Genomic DNA, 23,286 nt, shown 5'->3' with positions numbered 1-23,286 from the left:
AGGCCGAAAAATAGTAAAATCAACAGTCCAAGGTCAATACAAGTAAGAATTGTGGAGAGAGTCCAAGTGGGAAGTTTCTTCAAGTTGCTAGCGTGACGGATGAAAGGAACTCAGAAAAGAGCAGGAACACTAGGGGTATAGGAGCCCTGGTGGCACAGTGGTTAAATGCCTGTACTGCAGCCACTCGCTCAAAACCATAAGGTTGCGAGTTCAATACCAGCAAAAAAGTTCAAGCTTGACTCAGGTTTGCATCCTTTCAAGGTTGCTAAAATGAGTACCCAGATGGTTGGGGGCAAATTAGCTTACAGTTGTGAACCGTTTAGACATTGTTAGTTCAGTATGAAGCAGTATATAAATGAAGCTGTTTGTTTGTCTTTTGTTTTGTGTATATACAGGTGGGTGGGGCTACCGCCAAAAAGTCTTCCCTAGCAATTCCAGAAGGTTCCGAACCTATCTGCACAGGTGCAGAATAACCCATTTGTGTGATTCACAGAGACCATGAAGAACTGTATTTATTTGCTCCCCACATGAAGAAAAATTATAGAGTGCAGGGATTGTTTTACAGTTACACCAGTAGACAAATTAAGCCACACTTTCTCAACCTCACAGAAAGGCAAAGGCAAATCCCCTCTGAACAAATACCGTACTGTATATACTCATGTATAAGTCTAGAAATTTTAGTCTAAAAATTGACCCCCAAAACTTGTGTCAGCTTATCCATGGGTCAATGTAAGTACTGTACTTTAACTCTTATTTTAAAAAAAGGGACTATCCCCCGGTGAAAGACAAGCGTGTAATCTGTCATGGAAACACTGACCCCCATCTATTCTCTCATCTAGCCAGCCTTTAAGCATGAGCACAAACAGTTATGCCTGCAGGAATTTTGCAAATTCTTTGGCATTATTTTTCTTTCCTTCATTCTTTAAATCCTTTGTTACATTCCCTTAAGTTTTACCCTTGACTTATCCTCGGGTCATATCAAAATCCATAATTTTGGCCCCCAAACCTGCCCTCAATTTATACATACGGTCAACTTATAGTAAACTATATACAGTATGGTCAAGAAAACCCGATGATATGGCAATCCTAAGTCAAAAATGATTTGAAAGCATAAAACAACAACAAAAGAATCCATTTTATACCATTATAAGTAAGAAAGAAACAGTTCTTTACTATGTATGGAATTAATGCAGCATCCTGCAGGCTTTAGATACCTTTAAGTTATCTGGTAATTCAGTGCGTCCTGCATAGCCCGGGTTCATTGTTATGAACACTGCACAAGACGGGACCAGTGGTATCTCGGCTCCTTCAAACATGAAGCGATCCACCTAAATACATCAAAAAGATGGTTACTCTCAATGAATGATTTGTCGTTGAGTAAAAGCATCTTCAATTCCACAAGGAACAAAATCAATTTTGTATCAAAACTGATGAAGTTAATCTCCTAGGGATTCAATTAAATGGCTTTATAGGGCCAGCTCAAGCTATCCAGTAACTAATTTTTAAGTTTGGCCAGACACCCTTGAAATCCAGACTGACATGCAGCAGGGTTTTTCCCTTACAGGAACAGGCTTTTCTTCACTAATTAGATAAATCCCTGTTTTATTATGATTCGATTGAATAACTATTTTATTATTAAGAAGATGCCATTTCTCCAGCTATAAACATCCTTCTAGCAATTTCATGTTTTTAATGAACTAGCAACCAACTGAATGATTATGTGATGAATCAAGCATGGAAAGTTTTGATCCTTTTATGAAAAGCTTAATAGGTAACAACTTAAGACTATTTATTAAAATGCAGTGGAACTGTAACAATAAACACAGTTCAAAGAATCTTACTTAGAATCAATCCCCAAGACATATATGCAACACAAGTCTTTGCCAAAAACAAGTATAACTGTCACATTGAGAGAGTAAAGCAGGTTGATTTTTTGCGTTTATCATGTCTCTGGCAGAGTTCAGCAATCCTTCTGTCACTAAAACCTCTCATTGGTAAAAACAAATGTTAGTAATGGTATTAGTGTCTTGATAACTTCCAACTTTATTTAATTAATTATAGGAGCTTGGGATAGTGAGTAGCAGCAACACTATACAAACAGTAGTTTCCAAATCAGTTCTATGCCTTTTTTGTGTTTTTGTCACTAGTGAAGCTTTTCTGTGATCCTTCAATAGGAGCAGAAAAGGTCAAAGTCCTATATAGTGGTCAAAATTCTATACAGAACCTGGAAAGGTGAGCTTTTTGGACTACAACTACCAGAATCCAGTTTGACTCTAGCTGACAACCAAAAAGGTCTGCTTTTTCTCTTAACTGACATGCCTTCTTAGATTCACTCCCAGGACTTACCCTCTGTTGCTGAGCTTTCTGAATTGTTGTGATCTGCTGGGCAACTACAGACAACACTTCAATGTCAATTCGGTTAAACTCATCAAAGCAAGCCCAGGCTCCAGAACTGAGCAAATAAAAAGAGGACAATATGAAAAGTAAATCCAAAAATTGCTTGCAATCCAATCAACTTTAAGTCATGGGAAACGATGGAGATAGTAAAGGGAATGACTCCTCCATCCACTATTAGGACTTCTTGTGTTCACCTGTGTGGAGGACATATTACAATCCCAAATATTTCTTACTATTATCCATAGCCTGTTGCAAATGGAGGACATATTGAAAAGACACCCATGCATGTAAGATGTATTCTAGGAACAGCAAACATAGGCTATCTACTTGGTTTGTGTCCATAGTATTACAGGTTTAGGTTGTAAAACTAAGAGGACAAATCTCAAACCTTGAAGCACAACAATAAATATTTTAAGAATCTCTTTATAGCTACAGCAAAGTAATTATTAAGCTTCATCGGCTACAAAACATAGTACCATTGGTCCATTATTCAATCAAATGTATTCAATTAACTACACCATGTGATAACAATAAATTAAAAGCTGTTCATGACCTAGGGCAACAACCATGTCTCCACTTTAAACAGGACAAAATGAAGTTGTCACAATGTGCACAGGCCTAAGTTAAGAAAAGTGCATAATGTCAGGTAAATTGGATGCCAACTAATGAGGCCAGTTTTGCAACCAATCCTGTTTTTCATGCACAGCTTTTTAAAAGGCCATTATAAGGATTTTTGAAAAGATTTTTTTTCCTGGTTGTCAAGTCTTACATAGTCTTATTGCATACAAATGGACCTTGCAGCACTTTAAGACTGAGAGAAGTTTGCAGCATAAGATTTCATAGACTCAGTCTACTTCATCAGTAGAATGAATCTACAAAAGCTTATGCTATCAATTTTTCACTCTCAAAAGTGCTACAAGATCCCTTTGTATAGTGATACAGATTTAGGGCTGAAACAGACCAGCAGTAAGTGCTGGCTCGGGGGCAGTGTGGGGGCATGGCATTTAGAAGACTGTGGGTGTGCCGCCCTCCCTCTGGATGGGCATGGCTCCATGAGGGTCCATGATTCAGTCCCAACCAAATGCACGTCCATGTGAGAATGCTTTAACAACTTTACTCTAAGCCAAACTTCAGTGCACTAAATACATAAGTATTCTAATTAACATTTACTGCCTCCCTCCTTACACAGGTTTATGGCTGCTTGGAAACACTTCTCCACCTCCTCCCAATCGGCTTTCTCCAAAATAGTTGGTCCTGGTCTGTGTTCCCACTTCTTCCCTCTTACATCCCACCAGGTTCCTTCCAAGTTTACTCCACTAAAAGAGCCCTGGTCTGGTCAAGCCAATGCAGGCCAATAGTCCAGTTCCCCTTCCAAGCAAGGTTCCCTGAACAGCACTTCCTTATGTGGTCCCACGCAGGGTCTTCCATGCCCTCTCTGTAAGGCAACCCATCACCCTGCCCTTCCTAGGCTCGTTATCCTAGCTTCCCCTTCCATGCCTCCTTCTTCTTGTGTCTACCTGTGCCTCCACTTTTATACCTTCACTCTCTGGCTCCACCTCCTCTCCTTCTCTTTTCCCCTTGGTCCTCCCACCAGCCTTCTTCAACCCTCCATTCTTCCAACCGGCCTTCCACTTCTTCCCACGCTGTTGCCTCACCTTCTGGATGCAGCAGCTCGCCTCTTCTCTCGGCCGTGCCCTCCTGTGACGCCTGGCCAACCTGAAGTCCATCCTTCACCCAGTCACAATGACATATGCCCCAATGTCGCCCCCCAAGCTGGCGTCATGCTGCCCGCCCAACCAGATGGTGGGAAGCATTGTAGCATTCCAGCTCACATCACAGGAGCGCTGTAAAGTGGCAGCAGCAGTGGAAAGGGCACCCTTTTGCTGGCTCAGAAAGGAGAGGCATTTTGCCACCTGTGGCGTGCAGTTGCCGCGGCCCTGATCCAGTGCTCAGAGAAGCAGCTTCACGCTTCCCCTTTAGGGCCATCTGTTTTGGCCCTCACATGCCTATGTCTTTAAACAGTCTTCTTGGTTTTCCCTTCTAAAAGCAAAATATGAGTAGTTCTACTTTATTTACTTACACTGATTTAGATTTGTATCATATAATGACTTCTTTAAGAGGCTTATAATAACATAAAACAAAACAGTGTAAAATTGCATTAAAATTGATGAAATAACACAATTCATAGGACTAACATATATACTGGGAGGCAGAAGCAGCATGTCTAAACCAAATTAGACAAGGACAGTGTGACAGAAACATTTCCAGTAACTGTTTAAAAACATCACACAAGTAGACCTGTGAATTCCTACTGTAACAAGAGATCACTACTACAGATGCCACCTCTAAGAATCTCTGTTCCAGGCAGATCCTCACATAGCTGACTATGATGGCACCTGAATAAGCATTATTGGAGACAAATGTGTTGGAAGGTGTTTTCTACCAGAGTAACCAAAGCAGTTCTCATCTTAAAGCTCAGCTGCATACCAACCTGAAACAGGGTCAGGTCATGCTGCATCTAGGTTTACTTGAGGAATATGCCTAGAAGTGCCTGTTACAGATGGGTCACAAAACTACACCAACCTTTGTATGGAGTTTTTCATCATGACCTCTTGGGGCAGACAAGATATGTAAATAAGCCCTGGTGCAAAAGATGACTTTACACTTTAGTCAATGAAATGTGGTTATTTTCATACTCTGGGATAAAATATGATAATATGTATTTCTCTATGGCTTGGCTAATAGACTATGCAAGGAAAACAATTTAGCTTAAAACAAAGTATCATCAGACACTGTTCTGAGCCTTCATAGTCCTACTCTGCGCTTCATGAGATACAGTAGTACCTTTATTCAGGCATTATGATTATCAGACCAGTCATTACCTTTGACTGTATGCTATGATTCACACCAACAAGAGCACATTCAGATATAGCATTGTGTTGAAGTTTACCTGGCTAATCCTTTCAGGAATTTCCCCATTGCCATGAAATCAAGCTGATCAGAGCAATTAAATACAACCGTCTGGATAGCTAAAGCTTTCCCCAAATCCTTAGTTGTCTCTGTTTTGCCTGTTCCAGCTGGTCCTGCAGGAGCACCTCCAAATTTCAAGTGCAATGCTCCAGTGAGTGTCAGGTAACATCTATCACAAAGAAGCAGATTGTTGTTTAAATTAGAAGTGATCCCCAAGTCACCCAGCCAAATCCACTACACAAAAACATTTATGTTTCACACATCAGCATTACTAATTAGCTCACTGGGTTAATATAATAAGAATATAGAATGCAGGAGTATAGAATATAATTATTCAAGTTACAGTATACCACTAGTGGAGAGCAACACGGTCTAACAGGCCACCTGTGGTAAACAAAAGCTCAATTCAATACAGGTAAATGACATACTGAGAAAAAAGGTTTAAGAAGGGTTCGCTACCCTGCCCAATCTTTACATTCTTTTTGAACCTGATGTTAGATATAAAACAGGCAAGCAACATTCAGCTGACAAGCCCTCTGAAAATAATTACCATGGCAAGTCAGAAATCAATTAAATATCTCCTCCCCAGCTGGGTCAAAGCACCAATAATCAATAATGCTGTGCAACATCAAGCACTACAATGCAGATCTTATACTATTATTCTCTGAGAGGTGCTTTAACCATACTCTTTAATGATGAATATCCATCATTCCAAATTACCCACAGAAGACTATTTGCTTAATCTGCTTCCATTACCATTAGAGAGAGCTGAACGGTTATATCCTTGTTCAGTCCAAGAAGTGTCAATCTATCCTCCATGAATATAAATAACAGCTACATTGCCATAATTAAAGAAGCATATCTAAGTGCTGGTTTACATTCATCTAATTAAACCAAACCCATTTTTTAAAGGTATGCCTCAAATAGGGCTCTCATAAGATATATGTAAAATTTATATTGTCACAAATAATTGCTGTATTTGCCTTAGGCAAAAGCAACAGGTATGCAGATACTGCTGAACCGTTGCCAAAATCCTGAGTTATATGCTCAACTCCATTCCCACTGACTCTATATAAATGTGTCTGGGGATTCTTTCAGACTACACAGTCTGATTCCACTTTAATAGCCATGACAATATCAGAATGAATTCTGGGATTTGGCACTTTAAGAATTAGTGTTTAGAATTCTTGGCCAGAAAGCAATACTACCTCAACAAATTACAAAACTCAGGATTCCACATGATACTTCCATGGTGGTTAAAGTGGAACCATATTGCTATTACTGTGTACTGTGAAAGGTTTACAGGCGCTTTGGGACTGGCAGTAAGTAGGTTGCAGTCCTGTTGCCTAACTGCCTGTTCCTGCTTTTAGTATCTTTCAGGCCTGCAAATTTCTCTTCCCTGCAGTATCTGCCTTCCTCAGTTCCAACCCTGTTGTTAGACTCTCTCCTTCTTGTACTGTGATCTCAGCTTACTACCACTGGCATACTATTCAACTTAAATTAAAATTCCAGTGTAATTTGTTTTCTGATTACTTTTCCAACAACACACAAAAGAACCAAGTCACTGCTGCCATGAACACAATGAAAAATGAATTTCACCGATCATCTTAGGGATGCCTAAGTCCTATAACCTGTTCCTGACAAGATGCCCTACACCTCAGTTGCTAATAATACCTGAGCAACAAAGGTGGTAGATTTGACCCTTGGTTCAGATCTTGAAGGGATTATTTATTTATTTTACTTTTAAACCATGCAATAACAAAAGTTGTCTGGGGAACATTAGGAATGTAAGATACAAGACACAAAAAATAATAAGACTAAGGGTGCATCTATAATGGCCATTAAATAGAGGGCCAGTCTGGAGCATTATGCCTTGAACTGGCCCTGGACCAGCCACAATGGCAACCACGTGCACTGGGCCGAACCTGGTGCAATGTCACATCATAGACCAGCTGAGCTGTAACCTGCCCATGATGAAGTGGCTGTGGTGGTTCTGAAAATAGGCTATCCCCTTTCCCTGGGCTATTCAGCATATGGAATGGATTTGACCCAATCCAGTTGTCCACATGCTCCCTCCAGCTTAATTGCCATGACCATGGCCCCAGAGGGAGAGAAGAACAATGAACTTAATCCCTTCCCCAACACCATTCCCTTCTCTTTTTGTGCCATGTCTTTTTTACATTGTAAGCCTGAGGGCCGGGAACTGTCTAATTTTTTTCAAAAAAAAAATTATAAGCAGGTCTGAGAGCCTTTGTGGCTAAAGAACAAAGTATAAATATTCCAAACAAACAAACAAACAAACAAGGTCACTCTGGGATTTCCTGGAAACACAAGATATTTTTCCTGTTAGTTAAGGGCAAAGTTGGGTTAGGGACAGAAAAACACTGCCAGCACTGGCTTCGAAGTGAGTATGGCGTTTTTCATCAGTATAGACAAGTCCTGAAATAAAACTAGCAATCCTCAGTGTACTTTTTCAAGATTATTTGGGCTTGGTTTTTTTTGTATAACCTGTCAGTGAGAGGAGTGATCACCAGGCGCCCACTGTTGCCCAAGTATTCATAGCCATAGATAAATTCAGCATTTACTGCTCGGATATACAAATCCTCTCTTGTCCAGTAGTATCTAATGATAAAGAAAAATGGACAATGAATATCAGAACAAGATTACAGGAGCAAGCTGTCGGTCTGTCTTTCTCCCCGTATGAAAACCCAGGGTTGCTCACAACAAGATTACAAACAGATACAACTAAAAACACAAGTTATAACACAAGTTATAATGTTAAACTACAGTTAAATGAATTTTATTTAGTGCCAAACAATAAAAAAGATAAGCAAATTTTAAAAATAATTTTAAAATAGATTAGCGGGGGGGGGGGGGGAAGGAGGCTCACATAAGTAAAAATATAGGCTTTCAGACAGTGTGGATCCAACTCATACAGCATTTTATAGGTCTTAACCAGTTAACAAAGAGTCACTATGGCCCAGTACAGATGGGCAGGAAGGGACAGCGAGATGCCGCCCCTTTCTTCCCCAGATCATTGTCGTGGTAACCATACAGCTGCGGCAACGATCCGCCCCAAAAAGGAGCTGTGAAATGCAGCTTCTTTCGGTGCTGCTGCCAAGCCACCATTGGCACCCTGGTGCACGTCAATGATGCAAGCACGGCACAGCACCATCTGGATGTTGTGCTGCGCTTGCGTCATCATGGTGCCCCCCCATGTGTACAGGACGCCGCCATGATGGCAGCGTCTGTACAGACTAGGGATTGGGAGCATGTGGTGGCTGCATGCTCCCGAACCCTAGAATCGCCGCCAGGACGCTGCTTCCCACCCGTATGTACCGGGCCTATAAATATCAACATTCATATCATTTTATAACTCTACAATCCAATAAAAGCTGCATGTTTCACCTTCACACTTTAAAAAAAATGGCCATACATACAACTGTGGTGGGCAAAATTTAGTAGAGTTAACAAATTCCTATGGACACAATACATCAACAACTGGCTTGTTAAGTGAAAAGAAGAAATATAATATTATCTTTCTCAGGACAGGGGTGATGTTGGGCTGCAATAATGATCTTTGTAAAGTGATATAATTATAAACAGGTAAAAGTGCAAGATGCTGTTATTGTTGATAACACTGTGGATGATGATATAATTATGTATGTATTATGCTATTATTTCTTAGATTGTACGCCATGGTCAGGTTTACTCTTATCTATTTTATTGTTTGTATGTACAGCACTGTGCAAATCTACAGCACTATATAAATAAAGCATAATAATAATAATAATAATAATAATAATAATAATAATAATAATAAGGCCCACAATGCTCCCGAACACTTCATAACTGGGAAACAGAACATGTCAGTAGCACTGAATTTAAAATCAGTGATCATACAGTATATAGTAGGAAATCCCTCACCTGAGCTGGGAAATCCATTCAAAATCATTCTCACTCATGACATTCTCCTCAATAAGTTTAGCTGCCACATCTTTGGCATGCACTTCAATCACAATGAGAGCAGATAACACTGTCCGCTGCATCCGAGACAGCTTTCCTCGTACAAGTGCTACTAGATCACTGAGCTGTGCAAGTAAAACAAAACAAATCAGTCTGGGCCCTGGAGAAAATATCTTGGATCTACAGTACTTGGTATTCTTTAGCCAGAAATATTCTGATGCATAAAAAATGGATATTTCATGCAAGAAAAGACAACAAACATAGCCCTTACATTTTACTTCTTTATATTTACTATCACAATAAATTGGTGGTTTATGGAAAGGAAGAAACAAATGACTGGCTCTCAATGAGCCCCATGTGGTAAAGATAGTGTGGACTAGTGTAGGGGAGCAGAGATCAGAAACCCACTTGCAGTTTCCTGTCTCAGCTTTCCATCCATCCAACAGCCACTCTGACAGCTCTAACACTATAGATCTTAAGATCATGCTATGAATTCCCAGGCTACTGAATGGGAAGATATCTTCAGCAATCCAGCATTTGACATAGGAGCAGCACAGGATATTTCAGAGTTCCAAAACTATCAACGAGAAGGTTTTTTTCTTTCAAGCTCACCCCTCACAAGGCAAAGACACAATAAGCAGAAACTCTGAGGTTAAACTATTTGGTCTATTCGGGAGATGGTTCTTCAGGTAACAAGGCCAGTGTAGGCAAGAGGTCTCGGTGGCTGCTCAGCTCCCAAGGTGACCAGGTGCAAAGTTTCAAACAAACTTTATCCTCACAATGGTCCTAAAGGCTGCCTTTTCGCTTTGTCTTTCTTGTGCACTAATTTCACCGAAGGCCCGCCTGCTGCCCCCTTTCCCCCCTCACTGCTCTCTGGATCTTTCCACTGACTCTGGTGGGGGCATACCACCCACTTTGTGAATGACTGCTGTAGTGCAAAGTACCTCCAGATGTTCTGGATTAGAAATCCCTTCTAAACAAGATGGTCAGGAGGTCTAAAATATCTGGGATCCAAACCTAAGGTGGGAAAGGTTGCTCCAGAGGAGGTTTCAATACAGGGAGAAAAAATGAACTCACAAATATCTTTAAGTGACATTTTTACCTGAGCACTTAGCTGGGGAAACAGCCTGGTAGCCAAATCTTGAGCTTCGAGGGCCTCAGATACCTCCTTTGTCCAGAATGTCTGACATCCAGCAATGGTTACTTGGCCAGGCCAATCTAAGACCCATGTAGTCCGTGGTGTCTTTATTTAAAAAATATTATTTTCATAGTAAATACAATGTATAACTTTCCCTTTCTTCATTATTCCCTAGGTTGGATCTAACCAACACTGTATTAGATGGTACTTGTTTCACCATATGTGAGTATTATATTTATCTTGATTTGTATGATATAGTACTTGCCAATGCATTTGAACTTTCTATAGAAAGAGATCTGGCTACAGTTTTTTCTTTTCCTTTATAGTGGATATCCATGTAAGTGGAAAAGAGATATCTACAATCAAAGCACATTTTCATTTTCTGCAAATGAAAATTATTTCATTGAGATAATTACAAGAACAGTATCATTTGATATTCTCTTATACATCAATGTCTCTCAAATGCTAACCAAGTTGACCAGATTAAAAGCAAATTTAGACAATTCTCAAATAATTACAAAAGCAGAGATCTTGTGACCTGGACTACATAGGGACGAAGAAACTCCCACCATCAGGTCTTACTCTCTTGTGGTAAAGCAAATACAGTGTGCCCTTGGCTTATGCAGGGGATCCATTCCGGACCCCCCCCCCCACGTAAGCCAAAAAACAGGTATGCTCAAGCCCCATTCACTTGAATGGGGCTTCTGCATGTGGCGGCGGCGCAACGGCATGACAGCGCAGCGGCGCATGCCCCATTCATTCAAATGGGACGCGCCACCCCATTGCGCCCTGCACAGCTCTCCACAGGTTTCAGCGTATGCTCAAATCCGCGTATGACACGGGTGTACTGTATGTAGTCTTAAAATGTTTCTAGCAGCCCAGCTTGTAATTGTGACCAAGAAAGCCATTCATACACTCACAACATAATACTGCAGTTCTTTCTGCCTGACTCACTTCACAATTATAATTCATGACTTTATAACCTCACATCTAGATTACTCTAATACCATCAGTATAGGCCTGAATGTGCCTGATGGACTTTTAGAACACTTAATAGTTACAAATCACAGTATCACTGGGAGCAAATTACTTCCTTCTGCACTAGTTCATCATTGACTTTAATGTGTTGCTTATGACTTAATTAGTTCTGGCCCACAGAAACAGTACTTTCTTCCACTTTTCCAAGCTTAACGTAGGCCTGGTACAGAGCACCCAAAAAGGGCGGTCTGCCGGCGCCTTGTTTTGCTGCGCAATGAAGTTGCAACAGACAAACCGTGCAGCTTCCTCACGCAGCAAAAAGAACCAGCAAAAAGCAGGTTCTTTTGGCGGCGCCATAATGACGCTGCAGTGCGCCAGTGGCGCACTCACAATGTCATTATGGCGTTGTGTCAAAATGGCGGCACCCATCTGTACAGGGCTCCACCATTTTGATGCCCTCATCATGTGCGAGGGGCATCTGGAAGCATCACCCCTCACACGTGACGAGGGCGCCCTATCGCGGCCGTCTGTCCTGCGCCTGAGATGCTCTTTTATCATCTGTGAGCAAAATTAACACTAAGAACAGAGGGGAATCTTCATACAATTATCTGGTTGAAGCCCCTCAGACCTTCAAAGTGTTGGAAGAAACAGTAGCTTATGCGCTTGTTAATGCTGTTCTCTTGTCCACTGGAGGCAATTAGGTTCTTTTGTGTTCCTTTCTTGCTTGCTTTTCCTTCCTCTGTCAGCCACCTATCCCAAAAGCAATATGAGCAGATAACACTGGTACAGTCAGGGTTAATTAAGAGACTGCTCTATGTTGTAAAAGAAAAAGAACCAGCCCAGACTGAACCTCTCTGCTCTCTCCCTGTCTCCTATTTGATGGGACAGAGCATGTCTACAGCATGTCTCCCTCCCATCCTTTTCTATTTTAGATTAGTTTAGAAAGGATCAGGCATTTTCTATCTAAGAATGTATTTCTATAATAAATGTTCCTCCTGTTGAGGATTTTAACCTTATTTTTCTGCCTGCAATCTGGTTCTTTCAAACTCACCATCCTAAGATGGGCACCTTTGCCATAATTAACAGGCTTTTCATTCCAATAATAATATCTTGCCATCCATCCCCTCTAACAAAAAGTACCTTCTAGTAAGTAGCATGAGACTTTTCAACATCTCTTAAGATTTTGATGGCAAGAGATAAGGTGATATGGAGAAAGAGGTTTAATATTCATTGCATTTCCTTGTTTGTGATGTAGTAAATCATAACCCATAACAGACCATCTACTTACAGGTTGAGTGTCCCTTACCCAAAATTTCTGGGATTAGAAGTGCTTTGGATTTTGGACTTTGGAACATTTAAATATACATAACAATATATCTTGAAGATGGGACCCAAGTCTAAACAAGAAATTAATTTATGTTTTGGATACACTTTATATACATAGACTGAAGGCAAGTTTACACATAATATGTCATTTTATGCATGAAACAAGTTTGTGTACAATGAACCATCAGAAAGCAAAGATATCACTATCCCAGCCACCCATGTGAACAATTTTGAATTCTGGAGGATTCTGGATTTTGGAATTCTAGATAAGGGATACTCAAACTGTATGGCATTATTTTTTGGTATCCCTATCTGCACAATACATTTGAAGAATGATCCAAGAAAGTGACAGCTTCTTTTTCCAAAACAACATGATGGCCTGGTACATACAGGCCCTTTGCGACACCCTCGTCACATTCTAGGGTTGCCTGGGGGTGGAGCGCCCACACACCCCTCAACTGGGCGAGGGCATAACAGTGGCAGCGCCCTGTATACAAGTGCCGCATGGTGTCTGCATGACACCGCACAGTGCTTACGTAACGAGTGCATCAGTGGCGCGCTTGTTAGGATGCCACTGCAGCTTTAGAGGAACCCACTTTTTGCGGGTTCTTTTTCTGCCTGTGGGAAGCCACTCAGTTTGGCAGCTATGGCTTCCCTTCGGCAGAAAAACAGGCGCCGGGAATCCACCCTTTTGGGTCAGTCACCGAAGAGACAGCAATAAAGACACATTCATAAGCACTATTGCAATCCAAGTGATAAGGTAATGTTTCAGTAGCAATGATGATCAACTCTTGAGATGAAATATCTCCCAAAACATTATGATGAAAAACATGCATTGCTAGATAAAATTGATGGTTCTAGCCAAAACACTTACATGTGGATAAACCTTGATTGCCCTTTCAATGTTGTCTCGCACACTGGCCTTCATGATCTTCTCAACTTCCAGCAGCCAGTCTTCTACATTTCCCGTGGGATAAACAGAACAAACGAGTTTCACTTCTTCCCCCTCTGCTGAATACATGTGTGTAATCTGGAGATCTTCCTGAAAGAGTAGCTAGTGAGAGAAATCACAGCATGAGATGTCAAGTAAGGAATTATTTTTTCCGTGTGTGTGTGTGTGTGTGTGTGTGTGTGTATGGACAGGTTGCTTACCTGTAACAGTATTTCTTCAAGTGGTCATCTGTGAATTCACACAAATGTGTTAATCTGCGCCTGAGCAGCAATGCTCAGAAACTTCTAGAATCTATGGGCAGAAGTTAATTTGCAACTTTCTACAACAAATATATCCTATATATTTCCCCCAATGGTCCTGATCTTCCCCAGTTACACGTACTCGGCGCAAAAAGCGACAGCAGAAGCTAGCAAAACTGAGCAAGACACTTGAGGGGTGGATGGGCAGGATTTGTGTGAATTCGCAGATGACCACTCGAAGAAATATTGTTACAAGTAAGCAACCTGTCCTTCTTCTTTGTGGTCTCTGCAAATCACACAAATGGGTTACACTGACAAGCTTTGGTCAGTGAAGGAGGGAGTGTCATGACACAAGTCGTAAAGGTCAAATAAGTTGCATTTATTGAACACTAAACAGTGAACTTCAAAGTGCATTTGCATTGCCACGTTCTCTTTATATCAAACTCATTAGTTTCAAGTAAAAAGGCATAAACAGTGCATTTGCGAATAGAAACCAATCATCAAAATGCAGTTGTCAAGTTCACTCTCTGAGTGTAAGTGCACAACAGAACAAGAATATCAACAGTAAAGGCATCAAATGCAGTAAATGGCAATATCAGTGCCTAAAGAAATTTTGACACAAACACTTCAGAGTAACCCTGAAAGTAACACTGCCCTCCCAAAAGCTGCATCCTGTCTGGTCCTGGTGTCCAGCCTGTAATGCTTGATGAATGTCAATGGCTGGGACCAGACAGCAGCTTTGCAGACATCCTCCAAGATCACCCCAATCAAAAAAGTGAAGGATGCAGCTACCGCCCAAGTTGCATGGGCCCAAATCCGAGCAGGAAGAGGTCTACCTGACAGTTCGTAGCAAAGGTGAATGGTACCAGCCACCCATTTGGAAAATCTCTGCGCAGTTACAGGTAGTCCCTTTTTAGCCTCCAAGTAGCAGACAAACAGTTTCTTGGAGCACCTTGAAGCCAAAGTTCTGTCCAGATAGAAGGCCAGCACCCTCCAAACATCCAAGGTATGGGGCTGGCACTCGGTATCAGTGGTTGGGTTTGGGGCCAGAGTCGGCAACACAATGTCCTGGTTACGTGAAAAACCAACACGACCTTCAGAAGGAAGGTGATATCGGTACAGAGGACCACTTTGTCCTTGTGGAACCAGAGGTAGGGCTGGTCCACCTGCAAAGAACAGAGTTTGCTTGCATGGCGAGCGGAGGTGATGGCCACAAGGAAAGCTGTTTTCCAGGTCAGCAACCTCATATCTATAGTGGCCATGGGTTCAAAGGGCTTGGATGCCAGGCAGGAAAGCACAAGTCTAAACTCCATGCCAGTGTCAATACCAAGGATGGAGGTTGTTAAATCCTCTGAGGAATCTCTTTACCAGAGGGTCCTTGAAAAGTGAAGGTCTGCCTTTGAAATGGTAGTGGGAACAAGTAGCTGACAAGTAGCACTTGATAGAAGTAAGACACAGTCCCGAGTCTGGCAGGGACATCAAGAACTCCAGTACTGTCGGGACCAATGCTCGGGATGGAGAGATGTCTCTCTTGGATAGGAAGTCCAGGAATTTGTTCCACTTACATTGGTAAGATTTTTGAGTTGAAGGCTTTTGTGCAGCCAAAATAACAATCCTGATTGGATCTGACAGGGACCTTAAGGACAAATCCTCCATGCCACCAATGGGAGAGTCTGCATGTCAGGATGGAAGGTCAGGATGGAATACCAGCCAGAGGTAAGTCCTTCAAGACTGGTGGAGAAGGGGGGCGAACCACGGTTGTCTCGACCACCACGGTGTGATGATGATGGCATTGGACTGGTCTTACATCATCTTTGCCATGGCCCTTGTGATGAGTGGGAAGGGAGGGAAGGCGTAAACCAATCCTTCTGACCACTCAAACTGGAAGGCATCTCCTAGAGAATCCAGAGCATGGGTTTGAGAGCAGGACCTTGAACAGTGAGTGTTCTGAGGTGAGGTAAAGAGGTCAATCGTCAGCTCGCCCCACAGTTGAAAGAGATAAGCAAATGTCTCGGGATGGAACCGGCACTCGTGGCATGGGTTGGAAGACCCGCTGAGCTGGTCTGCCAGTTCGCTCTCTTCTCCTGGGAGGTGTATGGATTGGAGAAGGATTCTGTTGTTGATGCACCAGTCCCAGATCCTGAGGGTGATTTCAAGCAGTGTCTGGGACTTTGTACCTCCTTTTTTGTTCAGGTAGTACATGACAGTGGTGTTGTCTGTCAGAAGTAATACCTTGTTGTAGAGAAGCGACTGAAAGGCTCTGAGTGCCTTTTCCACTGCCAACATCTCTACAGCATTGATATGGAGTTGGCTTTCTGACAAAGTCCATTTGTCCTTGATGGTAAAGTTCAGGGTGTGTGCCCCCCAACCTCCCAGGGATGCATCTGTTGTTAGAGTGGTCTCTGGTTGTGGGGGCAGAAATGGCATCCCAACACACATGTTGTCAAGTTTGAGCCACCAACGTAAGGATCTTTGAACTAATCTCGGGATCGTGAGCAGCCTGGATGGAGGGTCCCGCATGTGATCAAAAACAGAGAGGAACCAGGACTGGAACGGTCTCAAGGGAAGTCTCTCCCACGAAGTGACAAAGGTCGTTGAAGCCAGATGACCCATAGCCAGCTAGATGACATGGGTTTCGATGTTTCTTCATGGAAGACATGTATGAATCGCTTGGGATAGGGCCTGGAACCTGTCTTGAGGAAAGTAGGCCATGGCCATTTCGGAGCCAAGTATCGTTTCGATGAATCTGACCTGCTTGGAGGGGGTCAGATGAGATTTCTCAACACTGACCTTGAGGCCGAGGGACTCCAAGAGAGATAAGTCGAACTGGACATCTTGGAGCAACCTCTCTCTGAAAATGCCAGCCACAGATGCTGGCGAAATGTCAGGAAGAAACTCTTCTAGAATATAGCCACATAGCCCGAAAAACCCACAAAAATCTAGGGGAAGACTGTGATTCTGCGTTGGTGCAGGTAGAAGACAACTGGTGCCATGCACTTTGTGAAGACCCTTGGTGCCGTGGAGAGGCCAAAAGGAAGGACCCTGTACTAGAACAACTCGGTCTCGATGGCAAAGGCGAGGAACTTCTGATGAGCCTTCTGAATTGCGATGTGGAAATAGGTATCCTTCAAATCGAGAGTCACGAACCAGTAGTCCTTCTGCAAGAGTGGTAGAATGGAAGCAAGGGTTACCATTCTAAAATGACAGTAAACAATAAAAGTGTTTAACTGGAATAAGTCCAAAATTGGTCTAAGATCAGAGTCCCGCTTAGGGATGGTGAAGTATCAAGAGAAAAAGCAATATCGAGTCCGTGAGGGATCTATGGGTTCGATAGCGCCCTTCTGCAAAAGTGTGTGCACTTCGTCAAGTAGGGTGTCTGAGAGGACGGTGGAAAGAACAGCTCCAGTGGTAGGGAGCTCTTCAAACTCAAGGGCATAGCCCCTACAGACAATGTCTAAAACCCACGAGTCCGAGGTGATAGAGGCCCAGGTGGTAATCTATCACCAAAACTGGTGTGGACGGAGTGCACAGCAACACTTCAATATCTCCTCTTGCCTGGTTGACGGTCCTTCTTCTTATGACCTTGCTGGTACCGTGGCTGAGAAGGCTGGGGGCAGCCAGACCAGGGGACAGGTAGATTGAGAAGGCAGACGCTGCCGAGGTCTCTTTTGGAGCTGGTACTGACGCTCCTGCGGCTGAAATGGACGCTGTTGGTATGGCATGTACCAGGGACGTTGAGAACCATACCGAAGCCGAGAGGACCATTCCAAGGAGGAGGACATGCCATGTTTTTTTGTTGCCGCTTTCATTCTGTAGCGAAAAGTTATCTTCTCATCTGTCTCCTTATTAAAGAGGCCAGAATCATCAAAGGCCATGTCCTCGATGGCAGACTTAGTATGTGGAGTCAGGTCAGATGAACGGAGCCAGGCATAACTCCTGAGGGCGATCGATCCCGGCAAGACCTTAGCAGCACAGTTAGTTGAATACCTTGCAGAGATGATCTGCTGTTCTCCCACAAGGTGAGCCTTGTTCCGGATGGCAGAGTTGAACCTCTTCCTCTCCTCTGGGAACTCGTCGATGGCAGGCCCCAAATTTTCCATAAGGTGCTGTATATAGACCCCCATACATGCAGATTGTAAGCCTGAGGGCAGGGAACCGTCTGACTAAAAAATTGATGTACAGCGCTGTGTAAACTTACAGCGCTTTATAAATAAAGGTTAATAATAATAATAATAATAATAATAATAATAATAATACATGCAGCATAGTTGGCAATCTTCATATCGAGTGCAGCTGAGGCATAGAATTTCTTCGTCAACACATCAATCTTTTTATTCTCCTTGTCCACAGGAGATGAGGATGTGCAGGAAGTAAATGCCATCTGGGACCCCTCAACGATGGCCGAGTTTGGCTTTGGGTGTTCAAAGAGCCATGCAGGGCCTGAGGGGGCCATGCGATAGAGGTTTTCTATCTTGCGTGAGGTGGACGTGACAGTGGCAGTACTCCACGACCTCTTGGCTATCTTCTCTAGGGATGGTAAGTAGTCTAGAGATGGAGGTGTCGGAATGGAGCCGTGAATTCTTCACTTGATGGAATCGAGTGTGTCCTCATCCAAATGAGAGACCTGTTGTTTATGGGACGGTGCATCCAGTGTGGATGGAACAGGATCTTTCAGGACCTGAGCCTGGGTGACAACTCTCGTCAGGCCCAGCAATTTATGGCGGAGGTGTAGAGGGTCCAACAGCAAGAGATACTATCTGGTCTCACAGTCAAAAACAAGGTCAGGATAGAGATGAAACAGGTCCCTGTTGATCTCTTCCTCGACCACCATCTGTGCTTCATCGGCCTCTGTATCAAGATTGGCTCGGTCCTGACATGGAGGGGATCGGGATCCAGATCTCTCCATATGGACTGGAGGAGTTAGAATTAGAGATTCTAGTCGAGGCAGACAATTTCAAAGTCGTCCTCTGTGAGAGCCAAGTGGGATCGAAGTGGAAGAGTTGTCTGCTCTGGAAGCATGGGATCAGAGGCCACAGCAGCTGGTGGAGCAGAGACCATGCTCGAAGGGCCTTTACAGCGTGACTTAGCCACCGGGGAGGCAGAGTGAGCCCATCTGGGAGGGTAATCCTCAACCTGATCCATTGGTTTAGAAGGCTTTTCACGTCTCTCTGACTGCTTCCTGTTAAAGGATTTCTTAGCATCCTCCCCACGGTCCTTTCCAGTCCTGGAAGGCTTTCCCTTAGGAGGAACAGCCGAATTAGAACACCTCGTAGAAGCCTCCTGGCTGGGAGTCAGAAGTCAAGGCTGGAGGTGGCTGAAGGGCCTTTTCCCATAGAGAGGCTTTAGCTTCTGATCCTGATTTTTAAGGGCCTGAGAAGTCATGGCCTTACAGTAGGGGCAAGCTTTAATATTATGAGCCTCCCCAAGACATAAACACATTTGTTGTGGCCATCCTAAATGGGGATTTTCACCCCACATTTTGCACACCTCTTAAATGAAGCCACGAAGAAAAAGAATCATCAACAGACCAGGTCATTTTTGAAGGTTGCAAACAGAGTCCAGTAGGATGAGCCAAGAAGAATAGTCGATTACACAAGCCAAATGGTCAACTGTCCAGAGATTTCTTTCCCACACAAGCCGTTAGCAAGGTAGAAACTGAGCTAACGAAGTTCCTCGAGCTGCTAAGCGCGACGGAACGAAGGAACTGGGGAAGAGCGGACCTATTGGGAGAAATATATAGGATGAGCAGAGCTACCGCTAAAAAGTTGCAAACTAACCTCTGCCCAGAGATTCTAGAAGTTTCCTAGCATTGCTGTGCAGGTGCAGATTATTTCATAATAACTCATAATGATGAGCCTTTTTTTTGCATTTTAACATTAATATTATCATATTAGGTTTATAATATGTTTATGTTTATCACATTATATTTACTTATTACAAAAGCACTTTTTAAAAATATCATTTTAAGGAGATTTTTGGTGAATTTTCTATTTGTAAGATTTAGTGTGTGTGTGTGTGTGTGTAAACATAGCAACTAATACTAGGCATTAGGATTTTACAAGTTACAACTAACATTAACGTTGGTCATTTTCATGAATAACTTACTAGTCAAAGGTACTGCATTAAAGTGAATGTTGAGGCCTCTGAAATTAATGGGCAACCCTAGCCATATTGCTAGAATTAATTTGTATGTTTGTGTATATGCTTCAATATATAGTTGTCTCTAAAATACATAGATAGCTTGCAAGTTCTTGAAATGGTGTGGTCACTTTTCATAGATTATATATGTCTTGATAGCGTTGCTGTTATAAGCCTAGTATAAACATTCAGTCTTGCAGTAAATTTCATTCATGTAAAGCAAGACTGGGAATCAGATGCTATTGAACTGCAAGTTCCAGCAGCCCTTGCCAACAAATCCAATGGTGAGGAATATCAGGTGCTGCAGTACAAACAAATCTGGGGACCTGCATGATTCTCAGCTCAATGTAAAGATACAGATTTCCACTCCCTGTTCATTTCTACACCTGGGTACATTTGCATTGCTATCACATTCATGCTAGCACAATAGCCCTATGCCTCACTCTCTCTCTGACTCTCAACAAAGCAAACAGGATCTGCCACATCCCCAAGGAAAAAATGGTGATCATTTACCCGTGCAATATTCTCAAAACATTTGCGAAGATGAGGTTGCACAGCTGTGGGGTCCTTTGTTTGAGACAATATTTCCAACAGTTCATCATCAGAAAGAAAGTAGAATCTGGAAAGAGAAAAGATTTCTGTTTTGTTTCTGTTCTTTATTTCTGCAGCTAAGAATAGGTATAATGTTGGAAACTAACCTTAAAGCAGGGGTGGGTAAGCCCGCCCAGCCACTGATTTTGTGCACCTCTGAAGTGCCAGAGGGCCACAGCCACACCATTATGTTTGCTATTTTGATGATTTGAAGAAACATCATGTCACTCACTCCTGATTGCCTTTTGGAGTATTGGGGTGTGAATTCTTGCTGCTTAACCCTCCAAAACAGGATAGTTCAGCAATTCAAACTATTTAAAGTATGTGTGTTTTTGCTTAAAAATGTTTTTCGGCTCAAGGTTTGGGATGGGATTGGGAGTTTGGGGGAGCCACTAAAGATCCCAAGAGCTGCAATGGATACTACCCCAATGGCCACATGAATGGTGGGCTGTGCAATTCCCATCCCTCATATGCTGGAAGCCGCATCGGAATAAATAGCGCCACATGCCGGAAAGAGTAATGCCGCGTGTGCCCATGGTACGCATGTGCTGCCACACCGCTGCGAGCACGAGCCCCATTGGCTTTAATGCAGCTTGAGCTTATGTGGAATTTCCCTTATGTGGGGAGGGGGGTCTGGAACGGATCCCCTGCATAAGGGAAGGGACTACTGTAAATAGATAAAACACATACATATAGACATACATACTTTGCCATATATTAAAAAATGAATAGAACAATGTCCTGCTTTGGTTCCCATATTAGGGGAAAGACAACAGATAAATTAAGGTCCAAGGGTTTCTGGCTGAAACGGATTATCAATCTGGTTCCAGGCATGGATATGGAACAGAGACAGCCTTGGTCGCCTTGGTGGATGACCTACGCAGGGAACTGGACACGGGGAGTGTGTCCTTGTTGGTTATCCTGGACCTGTTAGCAGCTTTCAATACCATCGATCATGGTATCCTTCTGGACCGCCTGTCTGGGATAGGGCTTGGAGGTACTGTTCTACTGTTCTTTCCTGGAGAGGCAAGCCCAGAAGGTGGTGCTAGGGGGACTCCTGCTCACCCCCTGGCTATTGGCTGTGGTGCTCCTTAGTGTTCTGTGCTGTTTAACATATATATGAAACCGCTGGGAGAGGGTGTCTGGAATTTTGGGGTGCAGTGTCATCAATATGTAGATAACACTCAACTTTACTACTCCTTCCCATCTCAGTCCAAGGAGGCTGTCCTGGTCCTAAACCAGTGTATGTCATCAGTAATGGACTGGATGAGGGCAAACAAGTTGAAACTTAATCCAGACAAGACGGAGGTGCTCCAGGTCATTCAGAAGGCAGATCAGGGAATAGGGATCCAGCCTATGTTAGATGGGGTCACACTCTCCCTGAAGACACAGGTTCGCAGTTTGGGGGTACTCTTGGACTCAGCTTTGAATCTGGAGGCCCAGGTCTCTGCTGTGACCAGGAGTGCTTTTGTACATTTAAAACTTGTGCACCAGCTGCACCTGTTCCTTGAAACACTGGATCTGGCCACGGTGGTACATGTCTTGGTTACATCTCGTTTGGACTACTGTTATGGGTTCTACATGGGGCTGCCTTTGAAGAGTGTTTGGAAAATCCAGCTGGTTCAAAGAGCTTCTACCAGACTGCTAACAGGGGCAGATTACAGAGACCACACAATGGCCCTGCTGAAACAGCTTCATTGGCTGCCAGTTTGTTTCTGGGCATAATTCAAGATGCTGGTTATTACCTATAAAGCCCTATATGGCTCAGTTCTAAACTATTTGGCAGACTGTATCTCCTTGTATGAACTGGCCCGGAGTCTGAGATCCTCTAGAGAGGCCCTTCTCTCCACCCCAAAACCATCACAAGCATGGTTGGTGGGGATACGAGAGAGGGTCTTCTTGGTGGCTGCCCCTAGATTCTGGAACTCCCTGCCCAGGGAGATCAGAATGGCTTCCTCCTTGATGGCCTTCCGCTGGCAGGTTAAGACCTAACTGTTCACACTGGCTTTTAAAGAATCTGATAACAGTTTACATACATACATATATATATATATATATATATATATATATATATATATATAGTTTTATTTTTAAAAATGTGTTCTATTCTTTTAATAACTGTTTTAATATTGTAATAACTGAATTCCTTTTTAATGTACTTTTTTCTATGTTTTTAATTGTACTGTTTTTTAATGTTGTGAAGCTGCTCTGAGTCCCAGTTCTGGGAAAAGAGCAGGATACAAATAACAACAACAACAATAATAAGGGTATATAGACAGACAGACAGACAAGAATGAGAAGGATCTTCAGCTCCTTCACTTTTGCCCCAAGAAGTACAGTATGTCCAAGTACATGACATCACAGAAATACCTTGGGAAAGCTCCTCTCTTGGTCTCCAAGTATTCACTTAGGCCTTTCTGCACCAGGTCCAGCAGTTTATTACATTCCCTCAGCTTTTCCAGCAGCCTAGGATCTGGACATACATTAATCACCTGGGAACAGTACAGACCATATTTAGTTCAGTCAGCCCTTGAACAGATTAGTCACAGGAACACGCATGACGTAAACAGAATAAACTTTCAAAATGGAAT

The 23,286-nt window shown here is 42.8% G+C and overlaps 1 protein-coding gene across 4 annotated transcripts in view; it reads right to left on the bottom strand.

Annotated features, from left to right (window-relative positions):
* Positions 1 to 23,286, bottom strand: part of DNAH1 (dynein axonemal heavy chain 1) — a 234,667-nt gene that overhangs the window by 131,443 nt on the left and 79,938 nt on the right. For all 4 annotated transcript variants that reach the window (XM_042449836.1, XM_042449837.1, XM_042449839.1 and 1 more), the window contains 9 exons: positions 23,066 to 23,187; positions 20,618 to 20,723; positions 13,650 to 13,829; positions 10,436 to 10,576; positions 9,295 to 9,458; positions 7,876 to 7,989; positions 5,348 to 5,536; positions 2,347 to 2,452; positions 1,215 to 1,328 (listed from right to left, as the gene is read on the bottom strand). In XM_042449836.1, coding sequence (XP_042305770.1) covers positions 1,215 to 1,328; positions 2,347 to 2,452; positions 5,348 to 5,536; positions 7,876 to 7,989; positions 9,295 to 9,458; positions 10,436 to 10,576; positions 13,650 to 13,829; positions 20,618 to 20,723; positions 23,066 to 23,187 — 1,236 coding nt within the window. The remainder of the gene's footprint in view (positions 1 to 1,214; positions 1,329 to 2,346; positions 2,453 to 5,347; positions 5,537 to 7,875; positions 7,990 to 9,294; positions 9,459 to 10,435; positions 10,577 to 13,649; positions 13,830 to 20,617; positions 20,724 to 23,065; positions 23,188 to 23,286) is intronic.

This window comes from Sceloporus undulatus, chromosome 2 (genome assembly GCF_019175285.1).
Source record: "Sceloporus undulatus isolate JIND9_A2432 ecotype Alabama chromosome 2, SceUnd_v1.1, whole genome shotgun sequence".
In the NCBI taxonomy this organism is placed as follows: Eukaryota; Metazoa; Chordata; class Lepidosauria; order Squamata; family Phrynosomatidae; genus Sceloporus; species Sceloporus undulatus.
The sequence above is the reverse complement of the archived record's forward strand: the minus strand, read 5'-3'. Positions and strand labels throughout refer to the sequence as shown.